Raw genomic sequence first — 23,367 nt, 5'->3', positions numbered from 1 at the left:
ATCAAAGCAACTGGACTGGACCCTGGATTTCAGGGCCAGGGAGACAGAATGGAAAGGAAAGGAATAATAAACTGCTTAAATAAAGACTTAGCAAAACACTTGAATGTTTATGTAAAGAGAGACAGATCTGTGTTTCAGCTCATTTTAAATATCAAAATTTAAAGGTAGGCTACTAAAATGACTTAGAATCTTTAACTAAAGATTCTAACAACAACAACAACAACAACAAAAACAACTTACAAATCTTTTGTCTCCTTGTCCCATTCTACTACTAATTTCACATGAGCAGTGCCACCTGGTCCACAAGATTTTAACGCCCTATAGGAAGAGAGAGAAAAGCCACACATTGTTTTTTCTACATATATGATTTTATTTAAATGTGATTATGTTTTGCCTGAAGTCACACTATGGTTACTGAAAATCATCATCATTTCCCATCAGGTAAAGTTTCTAGTGAGACCATTAAAACCTCAAATTAACAACTAGGTTACAACTGGACTGGGAAACTTTTAAATTAAAACATCCAATAAAGAAATGGAGAGACTGTAAGAAAGTTAGGAATATATTATAAGGCTATCAATAATCACTCTCGATGTTCCTTATGACCTTCCCAACTTTTGCCCAATTTCTCACCAACCCAGAGACTGGACAGTACCTCTCCATCTCCTCCCAATACCCCATGCCAATGCACTGGACTGTTCCCTCTCAGACCTAAATAATGCCCTTTCTGTGGAACCATTCAAATTCTACCTCCTTCCTTCATAAAGTCTCCTTGAGTTTCTAAGCTCATTGTAATCTCCTAAGAAACTCTTTCACCATTCACAATCAATATTACTCATGTAACATTTTTCATCCTTTGCAATGCTCTGAAACATTATCTACCCTATTAAGTCTCATCTCCAAAACAATGACCAAATTTATTCATTTCTGGAATCCTGAAATGCAGGCACTACAATATTTACTGGGAAAAAAATGTTATAACAAAAACAATGTGAGTTTCTCTGCTTATGTATCCAGATATGTATAGTGTAAACATACATATTGCTATTATTTTATTAACATGATAAGGTACTATAAACACAACATAAATATTTAGAAGTACAGCCGTAGCAGAGTAGGAGGAAGGTTCATTTTACTAGGAAGAAAGGAGGGACAGTGTGAAAAAAGGCCTTGAAAGTAATTATGGACAGAGAAAATTCAATATGCAAAGGCACATGTATAGTGGGAAGACGGCAAAGTAGGAAGCTCCAGGAATCAGTCCCTCCACCAAAACAACTATTGAACTGGCAGGAACTGTCTGAATTAATCACTTTAAAGTCCAGAGTCTAGGGGAACACTGTGCAGCATCCAGGGAGGAGCAGAAAGAAGAGGCTAGTTAATTGTGATAAAGATCAATGGGTTTCACTCTCTCTGCAGCAGCTACCATCCCCTCTCCCCCAGCCTCCTGGCAGGCAGCAGTGGCGATTGTAGCTCTACCTCCCGGCTCAGCTTGCTGTTGCTAGGGTGGGACATAAAGAACTAGTCCTCCAAACTCCACGTGGTGATCTCAAATCTCTAGCTCTGATCAGCTACCTCAAATTGCTAGAGACCCCTGCTCTGAGGGTGGCAACTGTTCCAACCCCCCAAGGGCAAAGGTAGCAGAAGAATATTAAAGACAGTAACTGTCCTCAAAACTAAAGACACTTTTGGTACCCTTACTGGCTCCTCCTCAACTTCTCAACAACACAAAGAAGAGCGAGCTTGGGCTCTTGTGGATGCTGGCCCTGTTCCAGAGGGAGCAGAAAGGCCCGTGTGCACATGGAGTACATATAAATCTAGGCCAATCAACTGGGTGGGAGTCTAAGAGACTGAACCAGGAAACTTCTCCAGAGCTCTCTTTGAGAGTTTGTCCCGAAGGCAGAGACACTGTCTTCTAATAGCTGAGGAGAATCTGAGAAACAGTTATGTTGAAATGGCCTGGGGCAAAGGACTATCTGCACTCATAGGCTCAGACAGGACACAGGATGGTGAAGACCCTGCACTTCCCATTTGCCTCCAGCTGCTTGAGAGGAAGGCTAAGTTCTGATGGAAACCACTAGGCTAATCAAAGCCCATTTGCAAAAACAGTGAAAGGTGCTTTCTGCTTTGATGTGTTGGTTTTGGTTAGCTCCTGGCATTCAAGAGAATACATCATATCACTAGCTGATACAAACCTGAAATACAGCCCAAGGGACTAAATCCCAAAGTTAATACCTTAAAACTTGAAAATATATAGTATGCAAAAAAAAAAATCACAAGACAAAGAAACAGGAAATGATGGTTCATCCAAAGGAACAAGATGAAGATTCAGAAACCATCAATGAAAAAGGACCAGACTTTGGAATTACTGGACAGAGACTTAAAAAAAAAATGATCCTCAATATGCACCAGAAGATAAATGAAAACACAGAGAAAGCACTGAAGGATATGAGGAAGACAATGAATGAACAATATGGGAATCTCCCCAGAGAAATATTGGAGTTAAAAAACAAAATAATTGAAATGAAAAATTCCCTAGATACTTTCAACAGCAGATTAGCGGTGGCAGAAGAAAGAATCAGTGAACTCAAAGACAAGAAAACTGAAATGATTCTGAGGAATAGAAAGGAAACCAGAGTCTAAGAGACTTTTGGGACACAATCACAAATATATCAATATACGCATTATGGGAGGCCCAGGAGGAGAGGAGAGAGATAGAAAGGAGCAGAAACAATAGTCAAAGAAATAATGACAGAAAACTTCCCAAATCTAACAAAAGACATGAATATACATATTCAAGAAGTCTAACCAATTCCAAACAGGATAAACTCAAAAAGAAACATGCCCAGACACATAGTAATCAAATTGTCCAATGCCAAGGAGAAAAGTTTTGAAAGCTGCACAAGAAAAGCAATGAGTTATACACAAGGGAATCTCAATAATATTAAGTACCAATTTCTCATCAGAAACCATGGAAGCAAAAAGGTAGTGACATGAAATATTTAAAGAGCTGGAAAAAAAAACAACAACTATCAACAAGTTGTTTTTAGGTCTGCTAGGACCAAGAGCAGCAGAATACACATTCTTCTCTAATATACATGAATCATTCTCCAGGACAAACAATACGGTAAGTCATAAAACAAGACTCAATAAATTAAAAAATATTGAAATCATAAATGTATCTTCAGCAATCACAATGGCATGAAGCTAGAAACCAATAACAGAAGGAGAAATGGAAAATTCACAAATTTATGGAAATTAAACAATGTACTCTTAAAGAACCAATGGGTTAAAGAGGAAATCACAAGGAAAATTAGGAAATATCTTGAGGCAAATGAAGATGAAAACATAACATACCAAAACTTACAAAATGTAGCAAAAGCTGTGCTGAGAGGGGAATTTATAACTCCACATGCTTACGTTTTTGTTTTTGTTTTTGTTTTTAAAAGAATGATCTCTCAAATTAGAGACCTTACCCCAAAACTAGAAGACCAAAAAAAAGAAAAAACTAAACTTAATGCAAGCAGAAATAACAAAGATTAGACTGGAGTTAAAGGAGAGAGAGAACAAACAACAACAACAACAACAGAGCATCAAGAAAACTAAAAGTAATTCTATGAAAAGACCAATAAAATCAATGAAACTTCTAGATTTACAAAGGGAAAAAAAGAGAGGATATAAGTATATTTAAGTAACTAAAATCATAAATGAAATGGGAGACATTAATAGTTGCCTCACAGAAACAGAAAGGATTGTAAGAGTATACTATGAACAACTGTATGCCAACAAGTTGGAGAACCTAGATGAAATGGATAAATTCCTAGGAACACACAAAACTATCTGCACTAACTCAAAAAGAAGATAAAACAAACCAATAATTAATAAAAACACTGAATAATTAAAAAAAAAAAAAAGACTGAATAAATAATCAAAATCCCCCAAAAAAGAAAAGCCCAGGACCAGATGGCCTCCCAGGAGGATTTTACCAAACATTCCAAGAAGAATTACACCTATCCTCCTCAATATCTTACCAAAAAACTGAAGACGAGGGAACACTCCCTAACACATTCAATCAGGCCCCCATCACCCTCACACAAATGCCAGATAAAGATATCAGAAGGAAAAAAACTAGAGACTAATATCCCTTATGAATATAGACACGAAAATCTCAACAAGATACTTGGACATCAAATCCAGCAGTACATCAGAAAAATCACACATCATGATCAAGTATGATGCATCCCATGCAAAAGTGGTTCAACATAAGGATATCAATAAATGTAATACACATTAAAAGAACAAAGGAGAAAACCAAATGAGCATCTCAATTGATGCAGAAAAGGTATTTGACAAAATCCAGCACCTGTTCTCAATACAAACACTTAGAAAACTAGGGAAAGAAGGAAACTTTCTCACGTGATAAAGGGTATATATATATGAAAAACTCATAGTTAACATCATACTTAATGGTGAAAGATTGAAAGCTTTCATTTGATGATCAGACACAAAATAAGGATGTCCACTGTCACGCCTGGAAGTTCTACCTAGAACAATTAGGAAAGAGAAAGAAATAAAAGGCAACCAAACTGGAAAGACAGACGTAAAACTTTACCTATTTGCAGATGGCATGAACTTATCCACAGAAAATACTGAAAATTCCACAACAAAGGTACTGGAACAAACAAATGAGTCTAGCAAAGTGGAAGGGTGTTAAGATCAACAATGTGAAACTCAGTAATGTCTCTATACACTTGTAATGAACAATCTGAAGAAGAAATTAAGAAAAAAATTTCCATTTACAATAGTAACTGAAAGTATCAAATATCTACGAATAAGTCTAACCAAAGATGTCATGGACACACAAGACTACAAGACATTGCTAAAAGAAATTAAAGAAGACCTAAATAAATAAAAAGAGGACACGGAGGTGGCTCAGCTGGTTGAGAACCTCTTCCCATAGCTCAGTTCCCAGAGCTCCTAAGAAAAAAACCAAAACAAGCATAACAAATGAAAGAAACCAACTTAGGGGAAGCAGACTTGGCCCAATGGATAGGGCATCTGCCTACCACACGGGAGGTCTACGGTTCAAACCCCGGGCCTCCTTGATCCGTGTGGAGTTGGCCCATGCTCAGTGCTCATGTACACAAGGAGTGCCGTGCCACACATGGGTGTCCCCCACATAGGGGAGCCCCATGCGCAAGGAGTGCGCCCCGTGAGGAGAGTCGCCCAGAGCAAAAGAAAGTGCAGCCTGCCCGACAATGGCACCGCACACATGGAGAGCTGACACAACAAGATGATGCAACAAAAAGAAACACAGATTCCCGGTGCCACTGATAAGAATAGAAGTGGTCACAGAAGACACACAGCAAATGGACACAGAAGAGCAGATAATGGGGAGGGAGGGAGGGAGGAAACCAACTTAGGGGGGCTTATGTGGCTCAGTGGTTAAGCGCCAGCTTCCCAAATACGAGGCCCCAGATTCAATCCCTGGAATTCCTCCCTCTCCCACAAAAAAAATGTATTCATGTTCATGGATTCAAATACCTACTATTAAGATGTCAATTCTACACAAAGCAATTTACAAATTCATTGCAATCCCAATCAAAATTCCAATAGCATTCTCTGCAGAAATGGAAAAACCAATCATGAAATTTATATGTAAGTGTAAGGGCTCCAAATAGCCAAAGCCATCTCGAAAAAGAATAAAGTTGGAGGAGTCACAGTTCCCAATCTTAAAACTTATTACAAAGCTACAATAATCAAAACACAATGGCCCAAGGAAAGACATAAAGGCCAGCGGAATCAAATTGAGAGTTCAGAAATATACCCTCACATAAATGGACAACTGATTTTTGACAAGGGTGCCAAGTCCACTCAATGAGGAAAGAATAGTCTCTTCAACAGATGGTGTTGGGAAAACTGGAGGTCCACTGCAATAGCATGAAGGTGGAAACTTACCTCACATCATAAACAAAAACCATCTCAAAATGGATCATAGACCTAAATATAAGAACCAGAAATATGAAACTCCCAGATGAAAATGTAAGGAAGCATCTTCAGGATCTTGTGTTAGGCAATGGTATCTTAGACTTCACACCCAAAGCACAAGCTATGAAAGGGAAAATAGATAAATGGGACCTTATCAAAATTAAAAACTTTTGCACATCGAAGGACTTCATCATGAAAGTAAAAAGTCAATCTACTCAATAGGAGAAAATGTTTGGAAACCACATGTTTGATAAAGGTTTAATATGCAGAAAATAAAAAGAAATTCTATACTCAACAATAAAAAGAGAAACAATGCATTTAAAAAGTGGGAAAAGATCTGTATAGACATTTCTCCAAAGAAGATACAGAAATGGCCAAAAGCACATGAAAAGATGAGCAACATCGTTAGATATTAGGAAAATGCAAACCAAAACCACAAAATACCATTTCATACCCACTAGAATGATAAGTGTTAGAGAGGATATAGAGAAACAGGGAATTCCACTGTGCAAGACAGTTTGTCAGTTCCTCAGAAAGTTAATTAAGTATAGAATTAACATATGATCCAGCAATCCCACTCTGGTGTACAAACAGATATTTGTACACCAATGTTCATAGCAGCATTATTCACAATTGGCCAAAGATGGAAGCAACCCAAGTGTTCCATCAACTGATGAATGGATAAATAAAATGTGGTATATACATGCAATGGAGTATTATTCAGCCATAAAAAGGAATGAAGTCCTGATATATGTGACAACATGGATGAACCTTGAAGACATCATGTTGAGTGAAATACGGCAAATATAAAAAGGAAAAATATTGTATGATCTCACTGATATGAAATAATTAGAATAAACAAACTCAGAGTCAAAATCTAGAATATAGGTTATCAGGGGATGGGTAGGGGTAGGGAATGGGGAATTAATGCTAAAATTGTACAGAGTTTTTATCTGGATTGATCATAAAGTTTTGATATTAGATGGTGATAGCATACCATTGTGAATGTAATTAATAGCACTGAATTAAATAATTGAATGAGTGAACAGTGAACTCTATCAAAAACAATGGACTAGAGTTAACAGTACAATTATAAAAATGTGCTTTCGTGAACTGTTAACTGTGGCCTAGGTAACTTAGCATCCCCCAATGCTTACTGCCCTTTCCTTAAATTAAACTGCAGAGCTAGATTCAGCTAGTTATAAGACATGCCTCAAGAAACAACTGCCTGAGAATAAGTAGATTTAAAAGTCAGTAAACTCTATCTGACCTTTCCCTCCTTATGTAAGCAATATGAACATCTGCTTCTTTGATCATAATCAAAGCATTCTGTAGAAGTCACACACAGCCCTGCACGCCTGGATAAACATCTTTAAAAGTATGTACCTTTAATTTTGCGCAAAGTGCTGCATTCTTTTAGTTATGCTTATGCCTCACTTGCACATAGCAACAACGATAAAAAAGACCCAGCAAGTTCTTAGTAGGCACATGATCAAGCTCAGAACTATTCTCTTTCCTCCCACTGCCAAGGACAAGGATCCCATGCAAGCCCCCTAATAAACGCTCATTTACTCGCCAAGCTGGATATGTGTGTGTCATTCTTCGCTTTGACATATCCCTCTCAGTTTGGTAGGAAGCTGTCATTTTATACAGTTCCTCGCTATACTGAGAATATTAACAAATTTAACACACTAATGCAAGGTGTTAATAACAGTGTGGTAGATGGGAACTCTGCATTTTATGCATGATTTTGCAGTAAACTTACAACCTCTCAAATTACAAAAAGAGGTACAATTTTAAAAAACTTTTACATGCATAAAATGTACTGTATGTTCAAACAATCATCAGAACTTTGACACTGCTGAAGGTTTCAGGTGGAGTATAATGGTTAAGTTCATGCATCAGCTAGATAAGATTATGGGTATCCAATAGTTTGGTGACACAAGCACTGGCCTGGATTGCTACTGTGAGGATATTTTATGAATTTAAATCATTAGTCATTTGATTGCATGTATGCTTGATTACATCTACAATCAATAAATCAGACTGCCTTCAGCAATGAGAGAAGTCTTATCCAATCATCTGAAGATCTTAAAGGGATAAGTGATGATTTCAGCAGTAAGAAGGAAGAATTTCCATCTCTACTTCAACCAGTCAGTTTTTCCTGGGGAATTCATCAGCATTTCCAGCTTGTGGCCTGTCCTATGGAATTTTGACTTGTCAATTCCCACAGTCACATAAGCCAATTCCTATAATAAATCTCATAATATTTACATATTGTATTAGTTCTGTTTCCCTGGAAAACGCTGACTAATACATGGATTGAGGAATAGCAAGGCATAACAGAAGGGAGGTAACAAAGGTGCACACTGTGAAGAACCTCATGTACTGTGAAACTTGGGTTTTGTCTTTTAGGTCACAGGGTACCATTTAAAGATTTCTAGGAAGAAAATGGTATGATTAGAGTTCTACTTTAGAAACCTTTAATCCTGGTGAATGTGTAAGTTATCTTTAGTCCTAGGACATATTTTAATTTGCTTTCCTAATATGAGTACTCCATGGCTTTTTTTAGTTCAAGAAAGATCATAAAACATATCCTCAAATATGAATCAAAGGTAAAATACATACTTAATTTCTAAATGAGGCTAAAGGACTTGCCCACATTTATATGGGAATTGTACCAGATATCTCTTAAAATCATACATGGGCATAAATGAAATTATAGGTGATTATTTTTTTACCTTTCTACTGTTGGGTGACACAAGGGCTGTTCCTCCTGGGGCAGCAAGTATGTTATTCCCACAACACTGACCACACGCAAACTGAATGGACACACCTGCATCGAATGTTAAATGTGAGTTATGCTGAATTCCTCTTCAAAAGCCTATTGTTTCACAGTAGGATTTGCAAAAAAGATTAGAGGGATAGTAACTTGTTCATTTTGCAAAATGAAGGCTGTTAAACTAAGCTAATATACTTTAAATATGATTTTCCCAAATGCAATTTACATATCAAATATGTTATACAAGACAAGTTAGTATATTGCTGTAGCTGCTGAACATTAACATTGTTGTCTTCCACGGGTACTCTCAAAATCACAAATTTAAAAATATACAGATAAATATTTTACCAAAAGCTTTCTAAGCTGATCATGTACAAAACTTCATTACACAAATATTATAAACAGCAATTCAAAGAAAACCTTTCCAAGTACCCTTCATAAAATGAAGGATAAGTCCTCAGTTACAAAAATATGAACACAGCTGATTTTACTAAACAGCTTTTTACCAGGCTTTCCAGCATTTCAGCTTGGTTTCTGGTCCTCCCCAGTGCCAAGGTCTGAATTTTAAATTTCATTTCAATTACTTTCTTCACTGGATGCACAAGTATGCTATGCAGGAGTATCAAAATACTTACAAACCTGAATGCAAACTGTGGGCCTCAAGAAATACTTCATCTTCTCCAAGATCTCCTTCTGCAGAAGGTCCCATGCTATTGTCTTCTCTAAGTGTAGAACAAAAGGCAGTCCAAACCTAACACAGATAAATACTGTAATAGCCTTTAAAGTATGGCAATTCCTTTAATAGTTTAATTCCTTATTCTTGACCTTTTAAAAATGGAATCATAATATTACTGGCTTTAGATAATTCTCAAATAAAACAAAGAGGAAATTTATCTCATATGTAAATAAACAAGTCAGAAGAAAAGTTTAGATTTCTAAATGAAATTTAACAACTCATATATCAAAATGGCTTCTAGGGGAGTATGATGCTAGGATATGGGGCAGGATTAGTGGAGATGGTAAAGAAAGAGAAGTGGGAGTGGATGAGTCTAAAAAACAGCATGGCGGGGAGTGGACATGGCTCAGGCTATTGGACACTTGCTTCCCATGTGGGAGGTCCCAAGTTTGGCTCCTGGTGCTGCCTAGAGAAGGCAAGCAAAAAATAAGCAGACAGACAAAAGAACCATTTGGGCGGGGGGGGGAGTTAAATTTTTAAAAATAATAACGTAAATAAATAAATCTTTAAAAACAACAACAAAAACAGCATGGGTCAAAGAAGCCAGGGGATACATGCCAGAGGGAAAAACAGGGTTGGAAGGTCTGGCAAGCAAGCTGCCATGTCTTGGTTGTCTCTGACAACAAGAAAGGCACTGGTAAGCAAGTAACAGTGAATGTCAGCTACTATGCTGAGGCAGATGGTTCTCAATCTTGGCTGTACATTAAAATCCCCTAAGGAGCTTTAAAAGGCACTGATGCCAAAATCTAGCACCCAAAGATTCTGATACAATCAGTCTGGTAAGTGGCGTGAGTGCTGAGATGTTTTTAGGAGAGCCCCAAGTGGCTCTAATATGCAGCCAAGTTGAGCACTACTGACCTAGTCTAAACTCTTACCCAGGTCCCAGCCATTCAGACCTATTCAGTGTTCTCTGCATGTGTCTTCCTCTCACACATCCATATCTTTGTTCAGGTACTCCCTCACTTCCAACCCCTCTTCTAGGCTAGTTACTATTCGTCTGCATCAAAACCCAGTGAAGAGAATCTTCTCTCCCAGGAAGTACCCTGTTGGGTTTGTTCCCTGTGCCATTCACACCACAGTACTAACTACACTGTGCTATAAGGGTTGCCAGCTTATTTGTCTCCTTCCAATCATAGACTGAGTCATTTGATAGCAGGAACAGTAACTTACTTATCTTAGTAGCCCAAGCACCATAGCCAATGCCTTAAAAACAGTAGCTACTTAATAAATGTTGAATGAATGAGTAAATGAGTGAATGAACAAATGAACAAACCGAAATATGAACCCTGACTCAGGCTGGAGCTAAGGTGCTGAGGCACCAAGAAAACCACTCCTAACCACCATCAGTTTATTCAAAATAATACTCAACAGTGAACCTTCTGCTTAAAAACTAATGTGCTATGAATGAAGTAAGTCAGAAGCACATATAAATCATCTAGCCAAACTTTTCACAGGGTAATGTTTTCACTCTTAAGATGTTAGCGTCATAAAGAGGAGTCCATGGGTTCTTAAATGAACTCTCTCTTAAACATTCCAGGCTCCATTTAGTCTTGTTCCCTCTGCCAGAGCTGTTCCTCCCTAGATGTCTGCATAGCACTCAGCAACTGAGCTCAACTCAGCAGCCATCTATCTCCTCAGAGGCTTTCCCTGACTTCCCTCTCTAAGGCAATTTTGACAGTCTTCCCACTGTGACACACTATCACATTAACCTTTTTTAATGTTTTAAAAGTGGTGATTTCTACCTGAAGGTAATGGATCTACTTTTTTATAGTTAGTTTTATAGTTAGTTTTATAGTTTTATAGTTTTTTATAGTTTTATAGTTACTGTTTTGTTCAATGCTGTATCCTGTGTTTAGAACAGTGCAATTGTAAAATATTTATGGGTGAATATCATAAATATACAAATCAGCACATTTGCATTGATGTCATTTACCACCCTTAAATATTTCAAAGCAAAATTTTAAAAGACTATAATAAAGACTGCCCTGACAAATATTAGAAAACAGCCTTTTCACTCTGACACATCCCTACCTTTGTTGTTACTCAGGATACATTACTACTGTGATAAGGCTGATTTAAAAAATAGTATAGGGAAGCAGACTTGGCCCAACGGATAGGGCATCCGTCTACCACATGGGAGGTGCACAGTTAAAACCCCAAGCCTCCTTGACCAGTGTGGAGCTGGCCCATGCGCAGTGCTGATGCATTCAAGGAGTGCCATGACACGCAGGGGTGCCCCCCATGTAGGGAAGCCCCATGCGCAAAGAGTGCACCCCGTAAGGAGAGCCATCCAGCGTGAAAGAAAGTTCAGCCTGCCCAGGAACGGCGCCGCACACACGGAGAGCTGATGCAGCAAGATTACGCAACAAAAAGAAACGCAGATTCCCGTGCCACTGACAACAACAGAAGCGTACAAAGAAGAACACGCAGCAAATGGACACAGAGAACAGACAACTGATGGGGGAAGGGGAGAGAAATAAATAAGTCTTTAAAAAAACAATAGTCTAAAACCCCTATAAATTCTTACAGAGGGAATGAGACAGATTTCTGACTCCAAGTTTCCAGCTCGTGCAGATGAATGAATAGTGGTGTCATTTGTCAAGGCAGGAAATATTGGATGGCCATGTTTATAGGGCAAGATAATAAGATGTTTGGGACATAAATTTGAAATGCCGGTACCATTCAACTAGATATGTTAAGAACTGACCAAAAAAGCTGTTAAGAAAGCAGCTAGATATAGGGTCTAGAGGCCCTTGAAATATATATATATATATATTTATATATATATATATATATATATGTAAAATGGGCCTTTAAACTAGATTCGAAAAATCATTCTAATTTTATACCTTCCCCTCAAACCAGGCCAACTTATACATATATTCCTCCTAAATATTAGAATCAAAAGTTAACTATTTTAAAAAGTAAGGATTATTCACCCCTTACTTTTTAAAAACATTTAAAAATATTAGACTTCAAAAGCCTCAGTAGTTATCAGAAAATGCACTGGTTTGTACCTTTTCCCTTGCTGCCCAGTACAGGCCCGGTTACACACCAACAGAACAATCTTGTCACTTCCTGCTCTTGTAGGGGGCAAATCCGTTTTTCCTTGCTTTACAGCTGATTGTGTAGAAGACAGCCTATGGTGATCCAAGCCAAATTTCAAGTGGTTTAGATTGTTATTTAAGTGAATTCCTGAAATACAATGAAAAGAACTCATCTTATCTCTTCCAAATTCTTTTTATTCATTCATTACAAAGAAATTTACCCAACAGAAAAAATTAGATTGTCATTATAAATTTAAACTGTAACTGGGGGGAAAAAAAAAGGAACAAATGCTCTACTCTGAAATTACCCATCTAGCCACAAAGATAGTAAGATAATTTCTTGAGCAGCCATTAGCCTTTTTTCATTTTTTTATTATTTTTTTAAAGATACATAGATCACACAAAATGCTACATTAAAAAATATAAGAGGTTCCCATATACCCCACTCCCCACCCCCCCCCACTCCTCCCACCTTGACAACTTCTTTCATTAGTGTGGTACATTCCTTGCATTTAATGAGTACATTTTGGAACATTGCTACACAGCATGGATTACAGTTTACATTGTAGTTTACACTCTCTCCCAGTCCATTCAGTGGGTCATGGCAGGATATATGTCCTGCATCTGTCCCGGCAATATCATAGACGACAACTCTAAATCCTGAAAATGCCCCAATATCACACCTCTTTTTCCCTCTCCCTGTCTTCAGCAGTTTTTTTAACTAGCCTTACTTAGGTTTCTTATACATCTTAAAAGCAAAAATTAAAACTCTTCACTTTAGTGAATATTAGATACAGTTGTTGTTTTTTTCCCTAGGAAATACTAGGGATTGACCTGGGGCCTTGTACATACAAAGCAGGTGCTCAACTACTGAGCTACACTTGCTCCCCTACATACAGTTTTGAAAGAGCAAGTTTGCTGAAATGATCCACAAGGACATGCAACCAACAATCAAAAAGAATTCTTTAGAAAACTTCCAGTAAGATGGTGGATTAGAAAGATACAGAACTCTCTCTTCACACAAAAAATAAAGGACAAGCAGAAATGACCTGGGAAAAAGAAGCTCTAGGGTGGTGGATACCAGGGGAAGGCTGGACACCACCCAACAAGAGAGAGGCAAAGGAAAGGAACCTCAATCTTAAGACCACGAGTAGAGTAAAGCTGCCGACCGCCCCCGCCCAAGGAAAAAGCATTGCATTCTCCAGCCTCGGATCTGCAGTTATAGACAAAGAGGATCCACCTCCCCAGGAAACTGGAAAAAGAGGGACACAGCCTAAGGATGACTCAGCTATTGACCCACAAATTTGGTCTGCCATGTCCTAGGAACCCTTCCAGGCCAAGTGGGGCTCCACCACTGAAGGACTAAAGAGATCCAGTCTTCTCAAACACCCTCCCTACGGACCAGGACTGGTTGCTGAAGACACAGAGGGGAGTGGAATTATTTCCTACCCCTGGAAAGAAAGAGGGCTGCCAGCAAAGGTTGAACTGTCTTTGAGAAAGTTTAATATGCAAGGCTCTTAGCCTCCAGGCAGGAACCTCTGTCATAACCATCCAGTCCTTGTAGCAGCAAACAAACCGAAACTCAGCTTTGAAATGACAGGCCCACCTAAGGGTGCTATCTGCTGGCCAACCAAGGAAGTGCATGTGAGGGAATTAAAAATAAATAAATAAGAAAGGCTTCCCTCCCCAAGGCCATTTGAAGCAAGCCAGCAACCCATTACTAGGTCCAGGGACCAGATTTGGGCAACTAACAGGGACAATCCTGAAGACGTAGAACAGGTTGTTCCAAGAATCAAAGAACCGCAATAACAGTCTCCTGCCACTAAATCCCTACAAAAGAGAGAAAATGAGCAAAAGAGTAAACTTACCATCATAATTAAGTACCTAGACATCAGGGGGAAAAAAAATACAAGCTATACAAAGTAAATGGAAGAAATGGCCCAAGCAGGATTTGAGACAACTAATCAAAGAAATACACACAAATTTTCAAAATCAAATTAATGAGATGAAAGACAATATGGCTAAAGCGAGAAAGGACATCAACATGACACTGAGATAGCACAAAGAAGAATCTTAAAACCTGAACAGAAAAGTAACTGAGCTCATGGGAATGAAAGACACAACAGATGAGATAAAAAATACATTAGAGGCATATAATAGCAGAGCGAAATGTTAGAAGAAAGAATAAGTGATACAGAAGACAGAAAGCTGAAGTTGAAGAGAGAGAAGAACACAGAAAAGAATGGAAAAAAATTGAGCAGGGGCTGAGAGTTGAATGATAACAAAAAGCACAACAACATACACGTCATGAGAGTTTCAGAGGGAGAAGAGAACTGAGAAGGCACAGAGTCTTTGAGGAAATAATGGATAAAAATTTCCCAAAACTCATTTAAGAAATAAACTTCTACATCCAAGCAGCAGAGCATACCCCAATAAGAATAAATCCAAACAGACGTACTCTAAGACACATACTACTCAGAATATAAAACATCAACAATAATGTAAAATTCTGAGAGCAGCAAAAAAGAAACAAACCATCACATACAAGGGATGCCCAGTAAGACTTAGTGTGGATTTCTCATAAGAAACCAGGGAAGCAAGAAGACAGTGGTATGATACAATTAGGATATTGAAAGAGAAAAATTGCCAGCCACAAATTCTTTATCTGGCAATACTGTCCTTCAAATATGAATGTGAGTTTAAAATATTAAAAACAAACAGAAACTACGAAAGTTCATAAAAAAGAACATACTTTGTAGGAATTATTAAAGGGAGCCTTACAGTTGAAAGAAAGGCAGGAGAGAGAGTCCTGGAGTAGAGGGTAGAAGGCAAGAATAGCGAAAGGATAACAAAAAAAAATAAAAAGACAAAAATAAGAAATGACATACAAAAACCAAAGAATAAAATGGGGGAATAATGTATTTACATTAATATCACTGAATGTGAATGGATTAAACTCCCCAATCAAAACATATAGGTTGACAGAATGTATAAAAAAATAATATGAGCCATCCATATGTGGCCTACAAGAGACTCACCTTAGACCCAGGAATACAAATTGGCTGAAAGTGAAAGGTTGGAAAAAAAAGTACTTCTCACAACAGCAACCAAAAAAGAGTAGGGGGTAGCCTATACTACTATCAGACAAAATAGACCTTAAATGTAAAGAAGTTAAAAGAAATACAGAAGGCAATTATATTAACAAAAGGGATAATCTGCCAAGAAGAAATAAGTCATAAACGTTAATGAACCTGACAGTGGTGCCCCAAAATACAATGAGGTAAACTCTAGCAAAACTGAAGGGAGAAATAGAAAGAAATCTCTACAATCATAGTTGGAGACTTCAACACACCACTCACATCATTAGACAGATGATCAACAAGTAAACAGAGAACTTGAACAATATGATAAATAAGCTAGACCTAACAGACATATACAGAACATGGCAAACCAAATCAGTGGATTATACTTTCTCCTCAAGTGCTCATGGATCTTTCTCCAGGACAGACCACATGTTAGGCAATAAGGCAGGTCTCAATAAACATAAGAAGAAATTATACAAAGCACTTTCTCAGATTATAATGGAATGAAATTGGGAATCAATAATAGACAGGAAAGGGGAAAATTCACAAATCTGTGGAGGCTGAACAATACTCTCCTGAACAATCAGTGGGTAAAAGAAAAAATTTTAAGTGAAATTAGTAAATATATTGAGACGAATGAAAATGAGAACACAGAGAATCAAAACTTACAGGATACAGTGAAGGCAGTGCTGAGAGGGAAATTTATAGCCCTAAACAAGTATATTAAAAAAAGAAGAAAGAGCTAAAATCAAAGATCTAAATGAACAACTGGAGAAACTAGAAAAAAAGAACAAACCATTCCCAAAACAAGTAGAAGGAAAGAAATAATAAAGATTAGAGCAGAAATAAATGAAATTGAAAACAAAAAATAAAGAAAATCAACAAAACAAAAAACTGGTTCTTAGTGAAGACCAATAAAAGTGACAAAGCCTTAGCTAGACTAACAAAGAAATGGAGATAAAATGCAAATAAATAAAATCAGAAATGAAACGGGGAAGTTACAACTGATCCAACAGAAATAAAAAGGATCATAAGAGGATATTATGAGAAATCATATGCCAACAAACCAGACAACCTAGATGAAATGGACCATTACCTAGAAACACACAAACAACCTACACTGACCCCTACAAGAAATACAAGACTTTAGCAAAACAATCACATTTAAAGAGACTAAATCAGTCATCAAAATTTCCCAAGAAAAAAAAGTCCAGGACCATATGGCTTCACAGATGAATTCTACCAAGCATTTCAAGAATTTACACCAGTCCTGTTTAAACTCTTCCAAAAAACTGAAGAGAGAAAATTACCCAACACATTTTATGATGCCAACAGCACCTGAATACCAAAGCTAGAAAGATACTATAAGAAAATTACAGACCAATCTCTCTAATAAACACAGATGCAAAAATTCTCAACAAAATACTTGCAAATAGACTCCAACAGCATATCAAAAGAATTATACACCACAAAAGTGGTTCAACTTAAGAAAATAAACATAATATACCACATTAACAAATTGAAGGGGGAAAAAAACACATGCTCATCTCAATCAATGCAGAAAAGGCATTCGCCAAAATCCATTTTGCTTTCTTGATAAAAACACTTCAAAAAGTAAGAAGAGAAGAAAAGTTCCTCAGTATGATAAAAGGCATATATGAGAAACTCACAGCCAACATACTCAATGGCGAAAGGTTGAAAGCTTTCCCTCTATGATTAGTAACAAGACAAGGATGCCCACTGTCATCACTGTTATTCAACATTGTGCTAGAAGGTTCTAGCTAGAGCAGTTAAGGAAGAAAAAAAGGGCATCTAAATTGGAAAAGAGGAAGTAAAACACCCACAATTCACAGATGACATGATCCTTTATTTAGAAAATGTAAAATGGTACAGCCACCATGGAGGACTGTTTGGCAGTCCCTAAAGAAGTTGAATATAGACTTGCCACATGACCTGGCAATACCACTACTGGGTATCACAAACAGATGTTCATTGTGGCATTATTCACAATTGCCAAAAGATGGAAACAACCCAGTGTCTATCAATAGATGAATGAATAAACAAACTGATACACATGACGGAATATTATACAGCTGTAAGATGAAATGCAGTTGTGAAGGATATGACAACACGGATGAACCTGGAGGACATTATGTTGAGTGAAGAAAGACAGACACAAAAGGACAAACACTGTATGCACTAGTTTGAACTAAATATATTGTGTAATCTTATGGAATTAATAACATGAATATGGGTCACCAGAAAATAGAATGAGTTTAGAGAATGGAAAGCTGAGGGCAGAATTGGTAAAAAAGGATGAGTATTCATCTTTGGAAAAGAATAGAAATGGTGAGAGCACAACATAATGTTTGTAACTAGCAGTGCTATTATATGGATATGACAGAGGCTGAAATGGAAAAGTCTAAGGTCATGTAAATTAGTAAAAGGAATGCTAAAAATTTTAACAAGGGAATGTGCATAGTAAAGCCTCATGTGAAAATATAAATATGGGTGATACTCCATATATGACTTTTTCTTTAAAACTGAACAAATAATGTTAATGTTACAAGACCTTAATATCAGACAAAAAAAATTTTTTGATAAGTGAAAGAAACTAGGCACAAAGTACTTCATATTGTATGATTCCATTTATTTAATATGCAAATATAAATCAATTTATAAAAATGAAATTAGATTAATGTAGGGCTGGGGAAGGATAGAGGGATTGAGAGATGACTGCTAAGGGGTGCAGTTTTTCTTTTTTGGAGTAATGAAACTTCTAAAAAAATTTTTGGTGATGAATGCACAACATTGGGATTATACTAAGAGGCACTGCTTATACACTTTGGATAGACTATATGGCATGTGAATATATCTCAATAAAAGTGCTTTAAAATAAACAAATACAGGAAGCAGACATGGCTCAACTGATAGAGCACCATCTACCATAAGGAGGGTCCAGGGTTCAATTCCCAGGGCCTCCTAACCCATGTGGTAAGCTGGCCCATGCACAGTGCTGCCCCATGCAAGGAGTGCCATGCCACACAGGGGCACCCCCGTGTAGGGGTGCCCTGAATGGACACAGAGAGCAGACAATGGGGGGAAGGGGAGAGAAATAAATAAAACAAATATTTTAAATAAATAGATAAATAAGCAAGCAAGAATAGCCAGAAAAGGTGATGAATTTTTGTTTGCCTTTTTGTTTATTATTATTGAAATAATGAAAATGCTCTAAAAATGAATGAACTGATAAATGCACAACTAAGTGATTATGCCAGATAACGCTGATTATACACTATGGATGGATTGTATGCTTTACAAATATGTATCAATAAAACTGATTTGCTAAAAAATGATTTTTTTAACTGAAAAATAAAGATAAGTACATGTGAAATGATCTGCAGTGTTCCAACGGCAGTTTCTTCTCCATGATTAAAGAGCCATACTTAAAAGAAACAAAAAATAAATTAATGCCTTAACAAACCCAGAGTCATTATAAGTACATGTCAACTTTAATACTATCAACTAGATTGGATCAACCTGCATTAAAATGACCAAGAATATGAGTTTGGCAAGTATCAGGTTGCTGAAAACTAGCTCTTCAGAAATACCCCAAAGCAGAGCTACCTATCAACCTTTAATCAGAGGTGCCCAGCAATTCAGCACGTAGCACAACAACGCCCCCCATCCCCTCCACCCCCACTTAGTAACAACTCAAAAATGCTTGAATAAATACTTATTCTTCCTCACATGCAGGAATTACAGATCTGGAAGTGTAGCCTAAGGAAATGATATCCCAAAAGGAGAACAGAAAAAGGAAATTTCTTCCCTCCACACCTAACCCACCACCATAAAAAATAATGCCACCATCCAATGGAGAATAAGATAAAAAATAGCTCTTACACAAAAGTATTCACAGCAGAATTCTAGCAATAACTTAAATATTCACCAATAAAAGACGTGTTGCCCCTATTAAGGTACATAAGCATTAGAGCAATTTAAAATAACCAATACAAAATTAACATCAAAATAAATTGCAGATTGTAGGAAAATGGTGAAAGACTACCAGGCAGAGCTGAATGCTCTCACAAAAACAAGAGAGAAAGAGCCAGAAGCTATCTGAGGGACCAGCTTTAGGGGTCAGCAGGCCAGGAGTACTTACACAACTCCCCAGGAGGGTGAGGAAGAGAGAGACAAGCTGAAATAACAATCTTGAGTTACCAAGTCCCAGTGGTGGCTTAATATCCCAATATATTAAGCTGGGTAAAACAGATGGCTCACTGAAGCCGACTGAGAAAAGTACAGACATCTTCCTCCTTCTCAGCTGTTTCAGGGGAAAAGGGAGGGGAGGTCAGAGTGCTTTTCTTCAGTGAATTTGGCCAGCAGAACCCACTTTGACTCTCCTATCTAGAGAGTCAACCCAGGAACACAGGAAAGCTTAGGTTGAAACACCTCCATGGGAAGGTGCATTGACTAGCTCCATCTGCTGGCAGGTCTGGAAATTGCATGGACCAAAACTGTCACATTCTGTATCCAACCCCTGGGAGAAATTCTGCACCCTACTAATGAATCCCTGGCTGATCTTGAAAACTTAAGCTGCGCAATTTCAAAGACTGAGAATAAGTTGAACCAAATATCAAAGAAGAGCTGTGGAAAAAATAAAACAAAAGGCAAGAATGAGAAATTACCCATTAGTAAATTCACTAACATATTCAGATGCCTAGATATCACCAAAGTTACAAGTCATACTAGGAAACAGGAAGAGACAGCCCAGCCAAAAGAGCAAACCAAATATCCTGAAGAGATAGAGGATTTAATACAATTAATCAGTGATAATCACACAACTCTCCTAAATAGCTTCAAAGAATTTTTTAAAAATCTGACTGAAGAAATAAAGGATATTAAGAAGACACTGGGAGAGCATAAAGAACAATTTGAAAGCTTGCTAAGAAAAGCAATGGACCTTATGGGAACGAAAGACATAATGGATGAGATTAAAAATACATTAGAGGCACATAAGAGTAGATTTGAATTGCTTGAAGACAGAGTTAGTGATTTCAGAGAAAGAACATCTGAACTGGAAAAGACAAGAGAAGAGAAAGAGAAGAGAATGGAAAAAATGGAACAGAGTCTCAGGGAACTGAATGACAATGTGAAACACACAAACATTCACATTATTGGTGTCCTAGAAGGAGAAGAGAATGGAAAAGGGGCAGAAAGAACATTTGAGGAAATAATGACTGGAAACTTCCCAACCCTTATGAAGGACATAAATATCAATATCCAAGAAGGATCAATGCATCCCAAACAGAATAAATCCAAATAGACCTACACTGAGATACCTACGATTCAGAATGACAAATATCCAAGATAAAGAAAGGATTCTGAAAGCAGCAAGAGAAAAGAAAAACATCACACACAAGGGAAACTCGATAGTATTAAGTGCTGACCTCTCATTAGAAACTATGGAGGAGAGAAGTAAGTGGTAAGATGTATTTAAGGTACTGAAAGAGAAACACTGCCAGTCAGGAATTCCCTATCTGGCAAAGCTGTCCTTCAAAAATGAGAGTGAGTTCAAAGTCTTCACAGACAAACAAAAACTAATAGAATATGATACCAAAAGACCAAAAGATTTACAAGAGTTACTAAAGTGGGTGCTGCAGCCTGCAAGAAAAAAACAAAGGCAAGACATTTGGAGAAGAGTTTAGAAATGAAGGTTATTAGGAAAGGTAAATTAAAGGATAAGAAGAGAGACAACAGAACAATATGACAACAGAGAGCTGAAGGACAAAATGGATGAAGTAAGTAATGCCTTTACAGTAATAATACTGAATGTTAATGGATTGAACTCCCCAATCTAAAAATACAGACTAATAGAATGGATAAAAAAATTATGAGCCATCTATATCTTGTCTACAAGAGACCTAACTCAGACGTAAGGACATAACCAGGTTAAAAATGAAAGGTTGGACAAAGGTATTCCATGCAAACAGTAACCAAAAAAAAAAAGCTGGAGTAGACCAGATAAATGTAAAGTAACATTACAGTATATGAATAATTATTCAGTGCAGCTGGCAAATTGTTCCTGTGGTCAGTATTCTGTAATTTTTTTCATACAAAATAAACAATTGCTTTTAATTGAGGAGGGCTGAAGAGATCTATTTTTGGATACTTTATTTTTCTTTAACTCTTTCTTACTCATATTCTTTAATAAAAATAATCTATCTGGATCAATAATGATTTAGCATGAACAAGATTTTGAGTTTTTCTGCCTCATAAAATTATGAGTTGACAAACTGTTATCTGCTATAATTCAATACAGTAAGATGTGAAGAATTCCCAAATAGGAATTTGATTATCTAGAAAGGATTGTGGCCTAAAAGAAATTAAATAACTAAACCAATAATTTATTTCATTCTTACAGATTATTATATCCAATAGCTAGAAATGTAATATAAAAATTAGAATTATGTTGTGATTAATTTCTATTATATTTGAATTATTATTTACATTTATAAATGCTTGTTGCTATGCTATTTTTTATAATTGATTATATATTAAATCCATCCTAGCCTTGCACTCTCTTTTAAAGTTTGTAATTTCTTTCAATCTATTTTTCTATTTATTTTACCATTTTACAATAAAGGACTTATTAATAGTAAAAAAAAAAAAAAACAACAGCCACTGATTATACACTTTGGATAGATCATATGGTATGTGACTATATCTCAATAAAACTGCTTAATAATAGCCAGAAATAGCAGCTATGTACAGCAGGGGAAACAGAGATTGAGAGGTGAGAAATTTTCTTGTCTGTTTTTTATTATTGAAAATAATGAAAATGCTTTAAGAATGATTGAAGGGATATATACACAACTGTGATTATACGAAATACCACTGTTCATACACTTTGGATAAATTGTATGCTTTATTAATATGTATCAATAAAATTGATTTGTTTAAAAAAATAGTTAAAATAAATTGCAAAGGAAAACTTTTAAAGCTTAAATACCATAAAGAAATCACAAAAGAAAGAGCAGATTTCACTTTATAACTATTTTAAATTTGGGTATGAGAAAATAAAAGTAATACAAACTTGAATTTGAGACAATGAATGACCTCACTTCCTAATCTTGGCAGACATAAGTGTGGGGAGACCTGTTCTAGAAATGACCAGGATCACTAATGCAATAGAGGATGCCATCTAATGCCCAGAAATTAAGCTCTGCGTTTAAACTGTGGATCAGTTAACTGACCCTGGGCCAGTTAACCTCTCTGAACCTCAGCTCCCTCATTTGTAAAGTGGGGAAAGTAGTAGCTTATTTGTAAGGCCTTTAGCACAGATACTCAGTAAGTGGTACAGTCTTCCAACAGGAACACTCTCTGGCTAGAATTTGGTAACTTTTGGACTTGACCAAATTCAATTACAGAAAGAATCTCAGTGTTAACCCTTCGCAACTGGGGTGGGAAGGGGCATTTTGGGAAATTTTCAGTTGAGCAAATATTAATTGGGTGCTTGCCACCTATGAGGTACTATACTGATGAAATAAAATGTGGTCACAACTCCAGACAAATTCAATGTAGTGGGAAGGGATAAAGGAGAAAATACATCAGTTCTACACAACATGACAGTGTCAGAGATCAGCAAGAGCTGCGGCCAGCAGAGAAGAGCAAGAGTCAGTCAGCCGGCCAGTCCCAAGGGGGTGAGTTGGGGGGGGGAAGGGGTGAAGAAAG

At 37.0% G+C, this 23,367-nt stretch overlaps 1 protein-coding gene across 1 annotated transcript in view; it reads right to left on the bottom strand.

The window, feature by feature from the left end:
* USP31 (ubiquitin specific peptidase 31) overlaps positions 1–23,367 on the bottom strand; it is a 117,794-nt gene that overhangs the window by 28,727 nt on the left and 65,700 nt on the right. The window contains exons 7-10 of the mRNA XM_058286281.2: positions 12,521–12,698; positions 9,407–9,518; positions 8,727–8,821; positions 241–318 (exon numbers count right to left, since the gene is read on the bottom strand). Of these exons, the coding sequence (XP_058142264.1) occupies positions 241–318; positions 8,727–8,821; positions 9,407–9,518; positions 12,521–12,698 (463 nt within the window). The remainder of the gene's footprint in view (positions 1–240; positions 319–8,726; positions 8,822–9,406; positions 9,519–12,520; positions 12,699–23,367) is intronic.

Source organism: Dasypus novemcinctus, chromosome 23 (genome assembly GCF_030445035.2).
Source record: "Dasypus novemcinctus isolate mDasNov1 chromosome 23, mDasNov1.1.hap2, whole genome shotgun sequence".
NCBI classification, from domain to species: domain Eukaryota; kingdom Metazoa; phylum Chordata; class Mammalia; order Cingulata; family Dasypodidae; genus Dasypus; species Dasypus novemcinctus.
This window is presented reverse-complemented; position numbering and strand designations above follow the sequence as displayed.